This window comes from Ochotona curzoniae, unplaced genomic scaffold (assembly GCF_017591425.1).
Source record: "Ochotona curzoniae isolate NIBS_2020 unplaced genomic scaffold, NIBS_Ocur_1.0 contig_883, whole genome shotgun sequence".
Taxonomy (NCBI): Eukaryota; Metazoa; Chordata; class Mammalia; order Lagomorpha; family Ochotonidae; genus Ochotona; species Ochotona curzoniae.
In genome coordinates this window covers 23,131,442-23,151,479 of record NW_024466599.1, presented here as the reverse complement: position 1 = coordinate 23,151,479, position 20,038 = coordinate 23,131,442, and the positions used below count along the sequence as shown (strand labels likewise).

The window sequence follows — 20,038 nt, the reverse complement described above, 5'->3', positions numbered from 1 at the left end:
CTCCGCATTCCTAGACCCCTACTGAGGGTCCAGCCTCTGAGAACGCGGGGCAGAGAGACTGAAGCTGTCGGGTTTATGCCTTGGGAACTACGCACAGTGGTGTTGGTGGCTGAGGGGGCACCAGGAAGGCGCCTCGGATGTTCCTACACTGAGAGGGCCAGTGCGTCTCAGTGCGCAGAGGCTGCTGGTGAGGATCTGGAGTCCTCCACATCCTGCCTGGTGGAAGCGCGATAACATCGGGAAGACCCTGGTCGCTGCGCCGAGCGGACTAGGCGGCCCCGCCTGCAGCAGCCGAGCGGATTAGGCGGCCCCGCCTGCAGCAGCCGAGCGGACTAGGCGGCCCCGCCTGCAGCAGCCGCCTCCACAGCGCAGGTGTCAGATGTCAGGAGAGCTTTGAGACTTGGGAAGTGTAGCGCTGTGTGTCCCCGACATGCAGGTACCACTCCCATAGGGTGAACTGCTCACCCCTCGCCTCCCACCCCGCAGTTCTGAGCGTGGGCGACCCACCAGGAGAGCTCTGAAAACTCCTGCATCACACTGACACGGTGCGAACCTGCCGTGAAATAATAACAGGGCGCCTGGGCCACTCCCCCGCTAAGGGCCGGTGTGAGAGAGCCACACAGGAGCAGGGGCTCTGAACACCCACACACCACGAGTGGTGGATTCACTGCACAAGAGCCACGCCTGGAAAGTGCCTCACCCACAGTCCCGTGTGTGGGAGACGCACCAGGTGGGCTCTGAAAAACCTTGCAGTCCCTGACACGGAGAACGCAGGGAGAAAGCACATAAAACCTTCTAAGTCCTGTGGATTCCCGTGCAGGGGGCACACCCAGAGAGCGCCTCCATCCCTCCACGCCCTGGGGTGTCACACCTGTTGAAGAGGTGCCCAGAGTGTGCCTGGAATCCACTGGGCCCCCAAGGTGGTGCTCTTCAGCCCCGGGCCCTGAGAACGCACCAACGGTGCCTTGAAAATTACCACGCCCGGCAACACCACGCCTGCAGGCTCCAATCTCTACAGGAAAGCACCTGACAGCCCCTCAACACACGGGTTCATTTGCCCCACCAGAATACACCAACGCAATGGGAAAAACCACCAGAAAGAGCTGTGCTCCAGATGAAAGAGCCAGCACCCCACCAAACATGGGCCAAAAGCCATTATCAATATCGGCGATGCGAGATGAAGACATGGACGTGTTACCAGCAAAGGAATTGATGAAAATAATGCTAAAATTTCTCAGAGACGTGGACACAAAGCTGGAAGACTACCAGAACCGCATAATCACCGAAATACAACAAATCAAAACCAAACTGGATGCCCAAGAGAATAAGATTGAAAGCCTCATCAACAGAATAAATGCGGCAGAGGAAAGGATCTCTGAAACAGAAGACACACAAAATGAAAGTGCCCAGCGAATTAAACAGCTGGAGACAAACCTCAGCAAAACTAATAAAATGATGCAAGAGATGAAGGATTACCTTAGAAAACTGAATATTCGGATCATCGGCCTCCCTGAGGGAGTAGAAAGAGAATCTGGGATGCAAGCAGTGCTTGATGAAATTATACAGGAAAACTTCCAAAACACTTGGAACACGAATCCACCCCGCATACAGGATGGACAGAGAACTCCCAACAGACATGATCCAAAGAGATCCTCACCCAGACACACGGTGCTCAGGTTCTACTCCAATGAAGACAAAGAAGGAATCCTGAGACAAGCACGAAGTAGAGAAAAGATCACATACAGGGGAAAACCCATCAGAATCACTGCTGACTTCTCCGAAGAGACCCTACAAGCAAGGAGAGAATGGACAAAGATCTTCCAAGTCCTGAAACAAAACAACTGTCAACCAAAAATAATCTACCCAGCAAAGATCTCATTTGTATATGAGAACGAAATCAGATACTTCAATAGCAAAGAAAAACTAGAAGAATATGTCTACACAAAACCAGCTCTGCAAAGTCTCCTTAGAAATGCACTAGTCCCGGACAAAAAGGAGGCAAATCACAAACAAAGCTGGCAAATAAGAAGGTCTCCAAACTAAAAGCTGCACAAACAAGACAACTACATTGGCAACAACACACACACAACACAATCACATGGCAGGGCAAAATTGCAAACTCTCAATTTTAACTCTCAACACAAATGGTCTAAATTCACCAATCAAAAGACAGAGATTAATAGAATGGATCATCAAACAAGACCCAACCATCTGTTGCCTACAAGAAACGCATCTAACCAGAAAGGATGCAAAGAAACTGAAAGTGAAGGGATGGAAAAAGATATTTCACGCCAATAGACGAGAAAAAAAAGCTGGGGTAGCTATCCTAATTTCAGATGAAATAGATTTCATTCTAACTAATATCAAAAGAGACAGGGAAGGCCATTTTATACTGGTGAAAGGAATGATCCATCAAGAAGCAATCACCATCATTAATGTTTATGCACCGAATCTTAATGCACCTAGTTACGTAAAGCAATTACTTACAGACTTAAAGGAAGACATAGACACCCGCACAATTCTTGTAGGCGATCTCAACACACCTCTAACAACAATGGACCGGTCCACGAAACAAAAACTCAACAAAGAAACAACAGAGCTCACACAAACAATAGAACAACTAGACTTAGTAGACATATATAGAACTTTTTATCCTAAGGCCACAGACTATACATTCTTCTCAGCGGTGCATGGCACCTTCTCCAGAATCGATCACATGATAGGACATAAAGCGAATCTAAACAACTTCCAAAACATTAGTATCATACCATGTACCCTCTCAGACCACCATGGGATGAAACTGGAAATCAACAACTCAAAACTCCCCAGGAAGTATAGGCACTCTTGGAAATTGAACAATATGCTATTAAACGAACAATGGGTCAGAGAAGAAATTAAAGATGAGATCAAAAAATTCATGGAAACCAACGAAAACTCTGATACAACATTCCAAAACTTGTGGGACACCGCCAAAGCAGTGCTAAGAGGTAGATTCATTGCAATCGGAGCGCATGTCAAGGCCCAAGAAAGACGCCAAATACAGGAACTAACCACACACCTCCAGGATCTGGAAAAACAGCAGCAGAAGAGTCCCACGCACAATAGGAAACAAGAAATCATCAAAACAAGGGAGGAGATAAACCAAATAGAAATCAAAAAAACTATACATAAAATCAACAAATCAAAAAGTTGGTTTTTTGAGAAAATAAACAAAATAGACACTCCACTGGCCCGATTGACCAAAAAAAAACAAGAGAAAGTGAGAATCAATAGCATTAAAGATGAAAAAGGCAACATAACAACAGACACTGCAATCATTAAGAAAATAATTAGAAATTACTACAAAGAACTGTACTCCCACAAATTTGAGGACCACCAAGAAATAGAAAAGTTCCTGGACTCCCACCACTTACCAAAACTCAGTCCGGAGGCAACTGCAGAATTAAATAAACCCATAACCGAGGTAGAGATTGAAACAGTCATCAAGGATCTCCCAACGAAAAAAAGCCCAGGCCCAGACGGCTTCACTACAGAATTCTACAAAACATTCCGAACAGAACTAACCCCAATCCTCTACAAGCTCTTCAAAACAATAGAGGAGGAAGCAACCCTCCCAAACTCATTCTATGAAGCCAACATCACCTTAATCCCAAAACCGGACAGAGAACCATCAGAGAAGGAAAACTACAGACCTATCTCTCTGATGAACATTGATGCTAAAATTCTCAACAAAATCCTAGCCAATAGAATTCAAAAAATCATCAGACAGATCATTCATCCGGATCAAGTAGGATTCATCCCTGGAATGCAGGGATGGTTCAACATTCGGAAATCCATAAATGTTATAAACCATATCCAAAAACTGCAAAACAAGAACCACATAATAGTTTCAATAGATGCAGAAAAAGCTTTCGACAAAATCCAACACCTCTTCATGCTAAAAACTCTAGCCAAAGTAGGCATAGATGGGAAAATCCACAACATAATTAAAGCAATTTATGAAAAACCCAACGCCAGTATCATACTGAATGGAGAAAAGCTAGAACCCTTCCCACTGAGATCTGGAACAAGACAAGGGTGCCCGCTATCACCACTGCTATTCAACATAGTCCTAGAGGTACTTGCAGAGGCCATAAGACAAGAAAAAGAAATCAAAGGCATACGTATAGGAAACGAAGAAGTCAAGCTTTCACTATATGCAGATGACATAATCCTATACATAGAAAAACCAGGAGAATCAATACAGAAACTGCTAGAACTTATACGAGAGTTTGGCAGAGTGGCGGGGTACAAAATTAACGAACGAAAATCAACAGCCATAGTGTACGCAAATAACACCAAGATGGAAGAAGATCTAACCAACAGGATACCATTCAAAATAGCAGAGAGAAGTATGAAGTATTTGGGAATAAATCTAACCAAAAGCGTAGGAGACCTATTCGAAGAAAACTACAAACTATTTAAAAAGGAAATTGAACAAGACCTCAAAAGATGGAATAACATCCCGTGCTCCTGGATAGGCAAAATCAATATCATTAAAATGTCTATACTACCACAAGCAATATACATTTTCAACGCAATTCCAGTCAAATTGCCCAAAACATTCTTCACGGAACTGGATACAATGATTCAAAAGTTCATCTGGAAACACAAAAAACCACGAATAGCTAGAACCATCCTGAAAAATAAGAGATTAGCAGGGGGAATCACAATCCCGGACCTCTGGACATACTATAGAGCAGTGGTTATCAAAACAGCCTGGTACTGGCACAAAGACAGAAAAGAAGATCAATGGAATAGAATAGAAGCACCAAAAGGGAACCCACACAAATACAGCCAATTAATCTTTGACAAAAAGACCAATGATAGCTCAAGCAAGTGGGAAGGCCTCTTTAGTAAATGTTGTTGGGACAACTGGCTGATAGCCTGTAGAAACAAAAGGATAGACCCACATCTATCACCATACACTAAGATCCAATCTACATGGATAAAAGACCTAAACCTACATCCAGAAACCTTCAAACTCTTGCAAGAAAATGTAGGAAATACACTGCAAGACCTAGGAGTAGGTTCCGACTTTCTAAGAAGGACACCAAAAGCAATAGCAGTTGAGAACAGAATAAACAAATGGGACCTCATCAAACTAAGAAGCTTCTGTACAGCAAGGGAAACAATCAACAAAGTAAAAAAGCAACCCACAGAGTGGGAGAAGATCTTTGCACACGATATAGGCGATAGGGGGCTAATTTCCAGGATATACAAAGAACTTCAAAACAACCAAAAAACCAAAACAAACAAGCCACTCAAGAAATGGGCAAGGGAAATGGGCAAACATTTCACAAAGGAGCAAGTCCAAATGGCAAACAAACATATGAAAAAATGTTCCAGCTCCCTAGCAATAAGGGAAATCCAAATTAAAACATCGATGAGGTACCACCTAACACCAGTAAGATTGGCCCACATAAACAAGAACACCAACGACGCTTGCTGGCGAGGATGCGGGGAAAAGGGAACCCTACTCCACTGCTGGTGGAGCTGCAAATTGGTACAGCCTTTATGGAAATCAGTCTGGAGAACACTCAAACAACTCGGAATCTGCATGCCATATGACCCAGCAATAGCACTCCTAGGAATATATCCAAAACACCTGTTTTACGACAAACCAACATGCATCCCCATGTTCATTGCAGCACAATCAGTAATTGCAAAAACATGGAAGCAACCGAAATGCCCATCAATAGAAGATTGGATAAGAAAGCTTTGGTTCATCTACTCCATGGAATACTACTCAGCTGTTAAAAAAAACAAAATGCAGTTCTTTGTGGCTAAATGGGCACAACTGGAAACTATAATGCTAAGGGAAATGAGTGAATCCCAAAAGATTAGATACCACATGTTCGCCTTGATTTAACCTGTAATTTATTGTTTGGTTGTTTGTTATTTTTTGAACGTGTCATTGATGCTGTCTCAACCCAGATGTTTCGAAGAATGGAACTTGCATTATTTTTAACATATTGTTTACCCAATACTATGTCAATTAATTCCATAATGTTGTATATTGATACTGAGGCCTTGTTGGGGCTTTTAACCGACCGGATCTTTACTCTGTTAGACCTATCTTCAGACCATAGAAGGTCTCCCCAGGAGGCCACTGAACTTATCTGGACAATAAGACGCTGAACTTTATGCTAGGCATGTGTTTGCAAGCAATGAATCTCAACTGAACTTGAACTATGGTTATGCAGCAAGGTGGAGGAATCCACCATGGGGGGAGGGGTATGGGGAGGGGTGGGGGGAATCCCCAGCGCCTATAAAACTGTACTACACAATACAGTGTAAGCAACAATAAAAAAAAAAAAAAAAAAAAAAACCATGAAAACAAATACAAATTTAAATAATTTAAAAAAAAAAAAAAAGAAAAGTAAAACAAAAAACAGTCTCCCCCTTTAATTTACTTATTGTCTATATTTTTTCTCCTCCAATTACTGAAAGCCCCCGGATTAACAGAACCTTTTCACTATCACAAAGTGTCAGAAACAAGGCTCTTTTAAAGGAAGGATTTCCTGTCTTTACCAGCAATCAACTTTTAGGAGAAAAAAAGCCAGTCACCACAGGCAGGGTTAAAGTAGAGAACATTCTACTATTTTTATTTTCAAACCAACTCCCATGAAGTTACTACTACTGCTAATCTTGAAAATCAACATAAAGACTTAAAACTAAGTCCCTTAATCATTAAAAACTCACTGACGGACCAGTCTGTGGTCCATGGGGTTAAGCTGCCTTCTGCAAGGCTGACAATCCCATATTGTCAGAGCCAGTTCCAGTCCTGGCTGCTCCACTTTCGAATCAGCTTTCAACTAATGTGCCTTGGAAAGCAGTGAAGGATGATTCAAGCATTCAAGTATGCACTGGGGTGAGGGGAGTGTTAAAATGCTCTTCTCTGAAGTCTTTGACATCATTTGGGTCTCACAGCTCACTTCCTTGGGGATAGCTCCCTTGACTACTCCCCACTCCACCTCCAGCCCCTGTCAGTCACTAGCCAATTACCCTCTTCTATCTCAGATCCTATTACTACGCATCAAAACACAGTAAAGTGCAAAAAAATAGATTAATTCATTCATCCCTGAAAAGTCTATATGCTCAGCAGATGCTGAGAACAAGCAGGTAGCTACAAACTTCCGCCTTCACAGTACCCACTGAACTTGGGTAGCCAGACCAACCCACAGATGACTGGGACACATTGGGGAAGTATTATAAGCATTGTGAGTTTTGGTAAAGAAGCTGAGAAAAGTCTCAAGAGTTAACCGTCTGCCTGAAGTTCCACAGCCAATGACCACCCAGGACTCTTCTCAGTCTTGACTCAATATAGAAAATGATTTATCAAGGTAAGATGGTATGTCGTGATCCATTTAAATCACTTCTACAACAAACATATTTGAAGATGCTAATTGACAGCTTTCTGCTTGGTGTGGTGTTAAAACAATATGTGTATGAGTGAAAGGTTGAAAGTTCTCCCTTCCTAACAGAAAACAATGATGAAAGGATGCATGGTCCACATACAGAGTTGCTGCCAGCACCGTGGTACATGGATTAAAGCCAGGTCTGCAGCAACTGCATCCATAGGGGCACCAGCTGGAGTCCAAGCTGATCCATTGCTGATCCAGCTCCCTCCTAATGTAACTGGGATAGCAGTGGAGGGTGGTCCAAGTGTTTGGACCCCCTGCACCCACAAGGCATACCCAGAGGAGGCTCCTGGCTTTGGCCTGGTTCACCTTTTGTTCTTCCAGTCATCTGGGGAGCAAACCAGCAGATACAAGATCTCTCTCTCTCTTTCTTCCTTTCTCTTTCTCTCTGTAACTGTCTTCCAAATACATTGTTAAAAAAAAAAAAAGATCAAATCACATTGAGACGTACTGCTCTGTTTTCTTGGTTTCATTATATTTTCTTTGGGTGACTTCTCCTTGAGACTTTCTCTTTACTTCATTAAGAAAATCTGCCTGAAATTTCTCTTCCAGACACTTGCTTCTCGCTTCTGCATGACAGTTAACATCAGTTCTGTAAAGTGGACCACATCATCTCCCTCTAATCCATCTTCCCATCCCATCTTTCCTCGGGCCGAGGAGAACCCAGAGCATGTATTTAAAAACCAGCCCATCCATCTTCCAATTTACACAACACCACATTTCGCAAACTGTTTACTTACGTCCATGCCAACAATATTACTCAAATGTGGTGGAGTGAAAAAACCACAGGGAATAGTCAAGTTGGCCAAGAGCAGTATTTGAGGATCTAAAATTACAAGGAAAATCATACAGCATTCACTTCACTTCATCCCAAATCTCTATCAGATGATGTTGAACAGAAAGATTCTAAAATTGGCAGGGAGAAAGGAAAAGTCATCTTAAAGTTTGCGCCATGCCAGTGCAACCTTATAGTGAGAAGGCAGGGGGAGGAGAAAAGAGTGCCAAGCCCTTGGAAAGCTGTCATTATCACCAGTGTGTGTCGATCAAGGGCAAGCACACAGCATGAGCATGACAATGGCAAGTAAATGGGAACTACTACAGAAAGGTTAACAGCAAACAAAGCCAGGAGAAAGCAGAAGTCTTCACACAGTATTTGGAAGACAATGCAGGAAGATCAGAGATGCTGGCTCCAGTAAATTCTATTTAACCCAGTTAGCACTGATGGCAATGCAAAAAGCCTCAGTACTGAAAATGACACAGGAATGGCCTTTGCAATCCAGGAGTTCAACACTGGTGAGGAGACAGACCTCCTCCATGCAGCCCAGCCATTTCTACAGCCAATGAAAAGTAAGACCAAGGTGCTAGGGATAGAGAGAACCTCAACTGTCACGTGCAGATCTGAAAAGAAGGGCTTGTAAGAGGTTGGGGTCCATGGAGGGGGTGTCTTGGGGCAAAGTGAAGCCCCCACAAAGTTCATCTTGGCAGCCAGAGACTGCCATTACACCTATTAACCTTGACCCAGATCTCACAGTGGTCTGCAAAAGCCACACTACAAGGAAGCATTACAGCCAAGACAGGAACGCTACATTCAAACATGAAGATCAAAGTTGCAGCCACTGAACTCTACTACCTCTAGTTCAGTGCAAGCCAAAGAAAGATCAAGTAAGTGGAGGAAAAGGAAGAATCTCAACAAAGACAGATAAAGGAGGAGGTTGGGACCAGTGTTGTGGTAGAGTGAGTTAAGCCTTGACCTATAAGACCAACATGTCATATGAATGCCAGTTTAAGCCCCAGCTGTTCCACTTCCCATCCAATTCCTTGCTAATGTGTCTGCGCAAAGTAGCTGGAAGATGATCCAAGTATTTGGACCCCTACGCTCCAATGGGAGACCTGAATGAAGCATTTGGCTCCTGGCTTTGGCCTGTCCCAGCCTTGGCTGTTACATTCATTTGGAGAGGCAACAGACAGATGATAAAATGTGTGTGTGTGTGTGTGTGTGTGTGTGTGTGTGTGTGTGTGTGTGTGTGTGTGTCCTCTTCCTGCAACTGACTTCCCAAAAAAGAAATGCACAAATCTTTAAAAAGGTAGGTAGGCAGGGCAAATTACCAGGCACAAAGAGCCTGAGCACATAAGTACAGCTCTGGTGGGTTTCCCATAAGTTCCAAAACAACCAGCTGGTGTCACACCAACAAATCACGTGCTATTTTCTCTGCACTAAAAGGCCAGAACCAACATTAGTCAGCATGCATTTAGAGCAAGACAAGACCAGCTGTCTCCCTGATCTATAAACCATTAATCTTTATTATCATATCTGGAAGCTTTTAAAAGCACAACACTGACAGCCAACTATGAAGTTTATCATTTTCTATGTTTTTAAGTCTCTAATTTTTTTAAACCGATGGCTGTGATGTAGCCAACATACGAACCGGCTCCCATATGGGATCTGATGGATGTAGGTGAAAATTTAGCCACTAGGTTATTATACAGGCCCCTATTCAGTATTTTTTATCATTAAAAATATTTAGTAACAAAAGCACCCTATTACAACTCTTTAAATCTTTCAAAAACATATTCATTAAGCTTTATGTAAGTAAAAATTTGCAAATTTCCAATTCCTACAAAATTATATTTTACATATATATGTATATATATATAAAGTAGCCAAAAAAAAAACTGAGTGCAAATCTCCAAATTCAGCTATTTTTTGAAAATATCTCCCATTCAAATTTGTCCTAACCTGATGTTGAGAGGTCCTCGGCCTTAAAAAGTTTCTCCAGAGTGTTACATGTTGACTTTGGCCAGCAATTTCCCATACAAAGGGTCTAAATGTGGTCCAGGCCTGGGTTCCTTCTCTATGTCTCAAGACGGCGGCCTGCTGTGCATTCACAGCATCCCAGGGGTCACTTAAACCAACTCCTCCAGTGTGACACTGTCACAGGGTCATATTCAACAAAAGTCTCCAAGGCAGAACCTCTCCAGGGCCTAAGAGGAGAGATGGCTTATTCCTTATCACCACAAACACACCAGGGCAGCCAGCACTCTTGCTTGGGAGAGCAGGCCAAGTGGCTTTCAAGTCCCGGGTTGTGACCCACCCACAACCGTGTGCATCACTGCTGGGGATCCCCAAGTGTCCCACCCATGTCACTGCTCCCATGGGGGGTACCCCTGGGTTCTGAGTTGTGCACCCCCAAAAGTAAAGTTCAAAATGACCTCAGAATGTGACCTGGCCATAGAAATGGGGTCTTTGTAAAGCTAGTGAAGTTTCAATGGGGTCACTAGGGCAGGCCTTGATCCTGTATGGCAGACACCCTGATGTAAAAAAGGGACAAGGCAGATGCCGCAATGGCCTCATATGGAAAGATGACAACACACATAGTCACAGGAAGGACCTCTTCATCCAGAGCTTGGAGACAGGATAAAGCACATCCCTCCCTCACAGTCCTCACAGTGACCGTGCCCTGTCAACACCTGCATCTCGGATTTCCAGCCCCCAAAACTGAGACAAAAATACGACAGCAATGAACGCCGCTAGATCCAGGTTGAGGGCTGAGCTCTACGCCCAGACACGGAGCAGGAGTCACCGCACCTGCTGCCCTGCGCCATGACACTGAGTGTGGGAAGGAAGTGACACCCTGTGCGGGCTCACTCCAGGTTCCCTCACCTGCTGGCGGTTCCTCAGTGCGCGCTGAGATCTCTGTCACACGGCCAGGGTCAGTGATGTGGGCTGCCCATGCCCCAGCCACCCACGCTCCTTGCAAGGAAGGGCTTGAAAGCCAAATCTGCATTTTAGAAAAATCTGACTCAAGCTCCCAAATGGGTCTAAGTCCTTTTGGAATAGCCAGGATGACAAACAACCAGGTCAGCAACAGCAAACCCTCCAAGGCTGCCAAAGTTCCTGTTGGCCAGTCCAGATCCCTAAGGGCAGAGGGGCCATCAGGCAGCGTGCAGCCAGGGGTGCTAGGGAGCGGACAAGGAGGGCTTCCACCAGGGTGCCAGACCTGGAGCCAAAGCCAAGACTGGAGGAGGGCTTGCCCGTCAAGGTTTAAGTACAATCATCCTGCACAATTTATGGCCCCTTTATGTTTGTTTTAACTAGTGTTGAGAACACATTTTTGACCCAGTGTGAACTTGACCTGTGAGCCCTTCTCCTTCACCAGGCTCTCTGGGCTCTGGGATTTCCCAGTCTACCCTCTCAGCCCTGCTGCCAGCATTGGGGCCATAGCTGGGGACACTGTCCCTTACAGACCTCCTGGCAAAGTAGCTCTCAATGGCTATTGCAGGAACCCAAAACATGTGCAATCACACTGGACCTCACTCCCAAGTGTGGCTAGCAGATGGCAGTCAGGCCACCTGAAAGCGTCCTTGGGATCACCAGAGCTGCAGCCACAGGCACACCTTCCAGCATGATGCAATTGCTGTGGCATCCTGGGGCGTCCAAGGTACCCACCGGCACATCGTCTCCACAGACAATTTCAGGAAAATTTCTAGACTTTAGTTTCTTTTTTTTTCTCCCCCCTCCACAGCAGTATGGGCAGAATGCCAATGGAAAAGCAATGGAATATCGATTTTCTGTTTCTTGCTAAGGAGAGAACAAGTCATTTGATGTGCCATGAGTTCAGTGAGTAAAAACAGATCCTGCACTCCCTACAGCTGGCTGTGTTTCTCCTCTATTCATAGGACCTGGCACTGGGTAACAAGCTGAACAAATACCCCTTATTTAAAAGAAAGAACCCTCCATGCATTGACGAAGGTGCACAATGTGCCATGCCCCAGGGTTGGACCCATGTCTGCCATCTTTCCTCTTCCCTCCGCCTCACGCGCCTGCTCCGGCTTCCTCATTTACTCTCCTTTATTCTTTTGTGTCTGCTCCCAAGTCAGTCTACCCGTCAAAGCTGTGCCTGCTGGCAATGTCTCTCTCTGGCTTGTACTTATCCTAGAAGGTTGGAAGAACCAATGGGAGGTGGGAGATAGGTTCAGTTTGGACAGAGGACAAAATTGCAAAAATAGGGAGAGGAAAACATGTTATGCGTTGAGGGTTTAATGGACCAAGTCCCTCAGCCACAAAGCCCTCTTGAAAACGTTCATTCTTTTGATAGCTAAGATGACACATTCCATGATACCTTTCGATTTCCAGAAAGCCCACCCCACCCCCAACACACAAAGGGGGCTCTGGGAAAGCAGCATTATCCTGCAACCGGGTACCCCTGCACAGGCACGGGGTGGCTAGCAGCTGGAGACCACCTTGGCAGACACACTTAGTCATTCTTTGGTCCTGGGTGTGGGTCTGCTTGTTTTACATTTCTCTGATTTGCAATTTCAGGCTCATTAAATCTTCAGTCCTCAGAAGCATTTGCCCGTAGCCCATTCTAAATTAAGTTTCAATCAAGGAAAACAATCCCAGCTAGCTCAAAGGGATGCGTTATTTGCTTCACTGGATTAAGCCAAAACTGAACAATGTGAACACATTCAATCTCTCACACAAAAGTACTTTTTTGTGCATCAATTGCACTTAGCCTAAGTAAACTGAAATTCTTTGGCTAAGTCCTCTAAATTAGCTTCCAAAGACAAGGACAATTAAAACATACTCTGAATTATACAGATAAAAGTGTGTGCACATTTTATGAGGACTATTATTTTAATGGGAACTTCATGTTGAGATGTTACTGGTTTTTGCATTCTCATGTGTAACAAACCATAACCAAATGTAATTGTTCCATCCTCAAATGCTAAGGAAGCGAGAGAGAGAGAGAGAGAGAGAGAAGAGACCACAAATCAATTTATTTTGCCATCTAAATTATCACTGCTATTTACTGAATCAGTTACAGTGACAGAAATTGGTGATGGGATTTTTCCATTCAAGTTCCATTCAGCAGGCAAGAATTTTTACAATATTTCCACCCCCAGGCAGCAAGCTTTTACACACACACACACACACACACACACACACACACACACACCCTAAATATACACACTTGATGCCTGTTGAAGTTCTTTTAAAATAAATCCTTCAAGGACACAAAACAACTCAAATCACTTTAACGCTATATGAATGGAACATCCTTAATACAAAAATCCAAAATCCAAAATGTTCCAAAATATGAAACACTGCTGAGCACAGACATGATGCCACAAGTGGAAAACTCCACACGTCACTGCCTGTGATGGGTCATAAACTGCAGACACACTGGAAATGCTTTGCAAAATTACTATTAGGCCATGTGTATGAGATACACATGCAATGTAAATGAAGTTCATGGTTAGAGTTGGATCCCATCCCCATCTCATTACGTGGATACAAGTGCTCTAAAACCCAGCAAAATCTTAACTCCAAGACACTTGTTCGTGAACATTTTATATGAGGGACACTTTTCTTGTAACAGAAAAAGTTATCTATCGGTCAATAGAACAATAGGTAGGTATAAACAAAAATCCAGACAAGAAACATGTACAAGGAAAGAAGAAAGTAGATAAGCTGTACAACACTTGCTTGTATAGCTCTAAAAAGTTTTTTGGTTTCATCAAGATTTTTGTGCCAAATTTCTTTCACCTTGATATCTGACAAATGTGAGATTAGAAAGGGCAAATGTGTTCCCCGAGGCCACAGAGCTAGCAATGGCCCTAAGCATTTGAGCTCAGTTCTTAGGAACCTAAGGCCAGGCATCTTTGCTGGAATCCCAGGGCTCAGTCACAGCCAGTAGCTTCATGGTCTCAGTGGACACCTCAGCATTATTGTGGATTGGTCACTGGGCGCCTGGATATAAGTCCTGGTTCCAATTCCAGTTTCCTCCTGATGTACACCCTATAAGGTAGCAGGTGGTCCCTGCCAACCATATGGCAGACCCTGATGTTGGCCCCAAACACTCCTGATCTCAGCTGTTGCAACCATTTCAGGATTGGGCCATTTGGGGAATGAAGATCTCTGTCTCTTTTCAAAAAGAATTTTAAAACACAATTGTTGGGCCCAGCATGGCAACCTAGTGGCTAAAGTCCTTGCGTTGCATGTGCCAGGATCTCATATGGGCACTGGCTGGTATCTCAGCTGCTCTGCTTCCCATCCAGCTCCCTGCTTGTGGCCTGGGAAAGCAACAGAGGATAGCCCAAAGCCTTAGGAGCCTGCACCCACGTAGGAAACCCAAAACAAGCTCCTGGCTTCGGATTGGCTCAGCTCCAATAGTTGTGGCCACTTGGGAAATAAATCAATGGATGGAGCTCTTCCTCCGTCTCTCTTTCTCTCTGTAAATCTGCCTTTATAATCAAAAACTAAGTCTTAAAAAAATTGTTCCCTAAGGGATCTGTGATTTCACCTTCTAGCATTCGGGTCTGAGCTTATCTGTCAGTACAGGAAGACTAATCTTTTTAATGTTGAAAACCTTGAAAGTAAAAAAGTGATGGCAGACATTTTAGAACCCAGGACTTTATACAGGCTACCTCCTACAAGACAGGGAAAAAGTTTTTTCTTCTTTTCATCTACTTGAAAGATATAGAGGAGAGGGAAGGGGAAGAGAGCTGTGGAGCAAGGGAGGAGGGGAGAGGGGAACAGAAAGGAGGGAGAGGGAAGGGAAGAGAAGGTAAAGGAAGTGGAGAAAAGGGGAGGGGAGGGGAGGAGGAAAGAGAAGAACTTCCTTCCATCCACTCGTTCACTACCCAAATATCTGAAATTGCCAGGAGCCCAGAACTCCATTTGGATCTCCGGGTCTCACGGGTGGCAGGGGTCCAAGCACCTGAGTCAGCATCTGCTGCCTCCCAGGATACATCAACAGGAAGAGGAATCACAATCGGAGGAGTCAGGATGCAAGGCAGTACACTGACACTGGATGCGGTTGTGACATGCTGTGGCTGAAGATATCTGTCGTAGGGACTTTCGGGATATCCAAATCCTCCGGACAGCCTCAGAGTGGGACACAATGGGGGCACCACCCTCTTCCTGACAGAGAGGGCACTCAGTGCATCACTTGCCAAACATTTCAAAAATAAGTACAGCTCTGTGGCATCAAGGGGCACCTGCTCCTCTGTGAAATCCTGCCCTTTATCTCTAAGCTTTACATGGCCAAACCCTACCGCAGTGACACCGTTACAGACCCGTAATGTCCACCATGTCAGGAGTTACTGGGAGGAGGGGAGCAAGTGCCATTTGACCCGACCCAAGCAATTCTAAATTCAGGAAAGTGCTGATACATTGATGTCCAGTGCAATCTAAGAAGAGTTGGAAAATGATGATTTACTCTAACATGCCTTCAGTCCTAGCATTTCTCATCCAGCTTTGTTTGCGTCAATAATCAGTAGCCTAACAGCCATGACGCCTCCATCATCAAGCATGGATACGCTTTTCTGCAAAATTAAAGTCCCCGCGTTCCCTTCAAGGACAGAGGGAAATAAACAGGATCGGCAGACTGACTGGAGCTGAAACTGCTTTCATTCCTCTGCCAGTGTGATCTTCAAGGCAGATCACTGAGATGTACTGACCACGCTAAGCGTCTGCGAGCAGCTGACATTTGGACAATGCCAATCCACATGGCAATGGTTCAAGCTCAGCAGAGACAATGTGTCAGCATGCTTCACCTGTTCCAGGGGCAAGGCATGTTTCTTCATTCCCAGAGAGCACCAGACTCAGCACCAACGTGCAGACAAGAGGCTCACAAGAGTGTCACTTAGTCCCTTGCTTCCCAATGCATAGGAGGAAAAGTTGCTCGAATCTGTGTGCCTCAGGAGCATGCTGTCTTTAAACAGTGCATGCGCAGTGAGTCCCTCAACACCACAGGTAACCCCTCTAGTCCCTTTCTGAAGCCTGCCAGAATGGGGTGCCTCTGGAAAACCATCAGGCACCCAGGATGGAGGATTCCGCTTGCTATTTTCAGAAAGCCTTAAGAGCTATTGATGCTTTATTCCAGAACAGACCTCCCCCCACACTTCACATTCCTTTCCTGCCAGCATCTTATTAAAGAATGTTTTCCATTTGTTGGTATCAGGTTTAAATCCGTTGTATTGGTTCTGCCATATGGCTCATCCTCAAATGGGAAGTATTTTTTCCCCAGCTTTTGTATCACAGGTGTGACCAAGCCACGAATCCCTCTGTAAGTGCAGGGGATTCTTGGATGTGCAGCACAGTTCTGTAGGACACGCTGCTGCTGGCACTGCTACCGCAAAGGGACAAAGGGCACAGGCAACAGGTGGAAAATATCTCAGACTTCAGCTTCCTCAGGACAGTATCAGCCCCTTCAAGGAACCTGCAGGGAATGCAAAAGGAGCAGCCCCAATCAGGACGTTGTCAAGCATGGCAACTTACGTTTCGTGCACCTCTGGGAACCAGGCGCCTTACTCCAGCCATGGCAGCACTGCCCACCACAAACATTGACCCTGAAACAAAGCAAGACCCCTGAATAGAACAGTAGCAATGTCCCGCCTCCTCCCCACTCCAAAAACCCGAATTTCCAACAGGTTCCTGAAAGATCAGCCTCCACCTGTACACTCCTCTTGAGGAGCCAAAGTCCTGACTAGGACCCAAGGGTACCCACGACAAAGCTGCCCATGCAGAAAGGGAGGATGGAAGAAGGGGGGAGGGCAAGAAACAGCCTGTTTCACTAAAGCTGGGGGGGGGGGGTGAGGTTCAAGTGTGTGGTTTTCTCAGTCCCCTAATTAAAGCCAAATGTGTTGACTGTGTATTATCTGGGCGCACATTTGGCCTTCAGAGAACAGTGTCCCCCAAAAGTGAGATCATACCTTCTGAAACCACCTTTGAAAGGAAAAAATAAAAGTAGGCAAAGCCAGTCCACCCCACTCCCACCCGAGATTAGCAGGAAGGGGGGAGGCATGGTGTCCAATAACAGAAACTGTTGCAATGAAAACTTCGGTGGAGGCCAAGAGTTCCTGCTCCCCCCCTCCACCAACGCCCCAAGACAGCAACTCCTACAGGTGCAGGAAAACCCTGGCTGGGATGCTTAAAGAGATAGGGACTGAGTCTTCGCAGCCAGCCCGCCCTAAACACATTTTTTTTTTCCTATCAGCTAAACCAAAATTACAGCTGAGTTGCAAACAGACGCTGGATTGATGTTGAGGGTCAGAGCTGGGGTGACTTCACGTTTACGCCCATCTCCTGGGCGCAATCTGGTGTGCACACAAGAGGTGACGCCCGGGACAGAAATGCCTTTTGTGCAGACGACCCGCTGATCCCTAACAATGCACCACGCTGCCGTGCCGGACGTCAGCAGAGTGCCCGCGCCTCCCTGCGCGCTAGGCTCCTCCCGCGGTGCCCCAGGGCAAGCAGCAACGGGAGGAGGATGGGGAGGAGGATGGTGGCCCCCGTGAGGCTCCAGGGGCATCCCCCACCCCACCCCTGGTCCCAGCAGGAGGAAGGGGTGTGGGCTTACCCCTGCAGCTGCTGCTTGTGGTGAACCTGCAGCCTCGAGCCACCGCCCTGGGTCTCCTGCTGCGTTCTGGAACGCACCACTTGCCTGCCCGGCTTGGCAAACGGGGCGGCCGCCGGGTGACCGCCTGGCTTGGGCTGGAGCTGCCTGCCCGGAGCCCCGGCACGAGCAGACTCTGCCGGAGGCGGTGGCGGTGGCCGAAGCCCCTGCAGGGCCGCGCCGGAGGGCTGGCTGGTGCGCCGGGTTCGCTCCGAGGGGGTGCCGGTGGCGGCGGAGCTGCGGCTGTACCTGGCGTTGAGCGCGACGTTGAAGGTCCGCAGTCGCGGGGGTCCGCCCAGCGGCAAGGCGCCCGCCGCCAGGCCAGGGCCCGGGCGCACCACGTACGTGATCCTCCGCACCCGGCCGTGCGCGCACGCCACCAGCAGCCCTGCCCAGAACAGGAGCCCCCACCTGAGCCAGGCCCCAGCCATCACGGGCCCCAACAGGCGCGACCCACCGCACGCGCCCTCCGCTCCGGCCCGGGACCCCGCCCCCGATCGGTTGTGCAGCTCAGCCGGTACAGCCGCCCTTGCCCTGCCCAGTGCTGCTGATAGCCGGGAGGCAAGGCAGAGAGGAGGCCAACGCGGTGGTGAGAGAGAGAGAGAGAGAGAGGAAGCGCTGCGGGCGGCTGAGCAGCCCCAGACCCCGGCCCCCGGCAGCAGCAGCGGCAGGGAGGAGGGGGCGGGCGTGGGGGTGGGGAGCGCGCAGCCCCAGCAGCGGGGGAGGGGCGCGGGGCAGGGCAAGGTGAGGGTCAGCGGGGGGAGCGGCCTGGGGCTGCACCGGGTTGGAGGGGGCGAGGCAGGCGTGAGCGCGTGGGACACGCTCGCAAGCAGCCCGGGCAGCACAGTCTTTTAAAAAGTTTCTCTCCCGTGGAACCCAGTGTCACATCTGAACAGCCAATCTCCGGCAGACGTGACGTCAGGCAGTAAATCCTAATTGGGGAACGCGTGCGATGAGCCCGAGCGCGCCGCCGCCACCCTCCCCATCCATGGAGCACGCTCCCGCAGGCTGGAGAGTTAAGGTCCCCCCTACCCCCACTTGCGGCCCCGGGGAGGACAAAGACTCCACCTAAGTTCCCTGCACAGCCCTCTGCTTCAGCGAGCCCCTGCAGGAGTTTGCTGGAGAACACAGGCTTCTCCTTATCTCGGAGGCAAACCCCTAGCCGCGCCCCTCTGGGACTACCTCTCCCTGGGCCAACCTCCGGGTCCTTCTCGGTGGGTCTGTAAGCCCCCGGGGTCTGTAACCCGGGGAGGGGAGGGGGTTCGGCCTGGATCTGCAGCCTCAGGTACCTGGCTCTCCCCTTGACAGGTGCCCTAGAGCGGGCCTGGCAGCAGAGGGCGCCCGCGAAGGTGGGGAAAACCACCGCTGGATACCACCATGCAGGCTGCCCTGCTCCCTGGTCCAAAGCCCTTTACGAGAGAGATACAGAGTTTTGGATCCCTGACAATTCCAAGCCATTTTGAGTATTAAAAAAATAATAATAAAATCAGTTCCCTGGACCCCAGCTAACAGGGTCAGTGGGCATGGAGGTGAGTGAAGATCACACTGTGATGGCAGGATGTTCCTGGGGACAGAGGTTAGAGTGCTCTTGGATGGAAATCCACGAAATAATAACATCCCAGTATTTGTTAGTAGCATTCGAATTTAAAGCAATGCCCCCAGCTGAAGGCATGATTTTATTATATGAATACAATAAAAACCAGTGACCACATCAGACCTTTTTATTTTTTAAGCATTCAGGCTAAGAATAATGGTTCATTGGCTTTGATTTTCCTCATCCATATTTATTTGTAGATTATCCTTTTGTTTTCCTTTCTGCCTGCATTGGTTAACAGTTGGTAGCAGGTGACAATGGCTTAAGAACGGTTCATGGGGGGAAAACATTTAAGGGTCAGGAAGCATGATCCACTCGTCTATTTTGTTTTCTATACATTCAAGAAAACCCCCCAGTAGCTAATTTGGCAGGAGAGGACTTCAGCTTCCTGTGGGATCACAGAGCCACGGTCATGCAATATTTAGAACTGGGCAGGTGGTAACATGAGCAGCATACTTCTCCAAGGCTCAGCCCCTTCCTGTAGGGCAAGGAGAAGCTAGAAGAACCATCTCTGGCAGTGCCAGGAACCTCCAGGGTACCCCTGGACAGAAGCATTCCAGGTCAGCCTCAGAATCAGATCA

General features: G+C 47.1%; 1 protein-coding gene across 2 annotated transcripts in view; it reads right to left on the bottom strand.

The window, feature by feature from the left end:
- LTBP1 (latent transforming growth factor beta binding protein 1) overlaps window positions 1-18,361 on the bottom strand; it is a 396,687-nt gene extending 378,326 nt beyond the window's left edge. For both annotated transcript variants that reach the window (XM_040993049.1, XM_040993050.1), the window contains exons 1-2: window positions 17,828-18,361; window positions 16,747-16,817 (exon numbers count right to left, since the gene is read on the bottom strand). In XM_040993049.1, the coding sequence (XP_040848983.1) occupies window positions 16,747-16,817; window positions 17,828-18,294 (538 nt within the window). In that variant the 5' untranslated portion in view covers window positions 18,295-18,361. The remainder of the gene's footprint in view (window positions 1-16,746; window positions 16,818-17,827) is intronic.
- Between the last annotated feature and the right edge of the window lie 1,677 nt (window positions 18,362-20,038).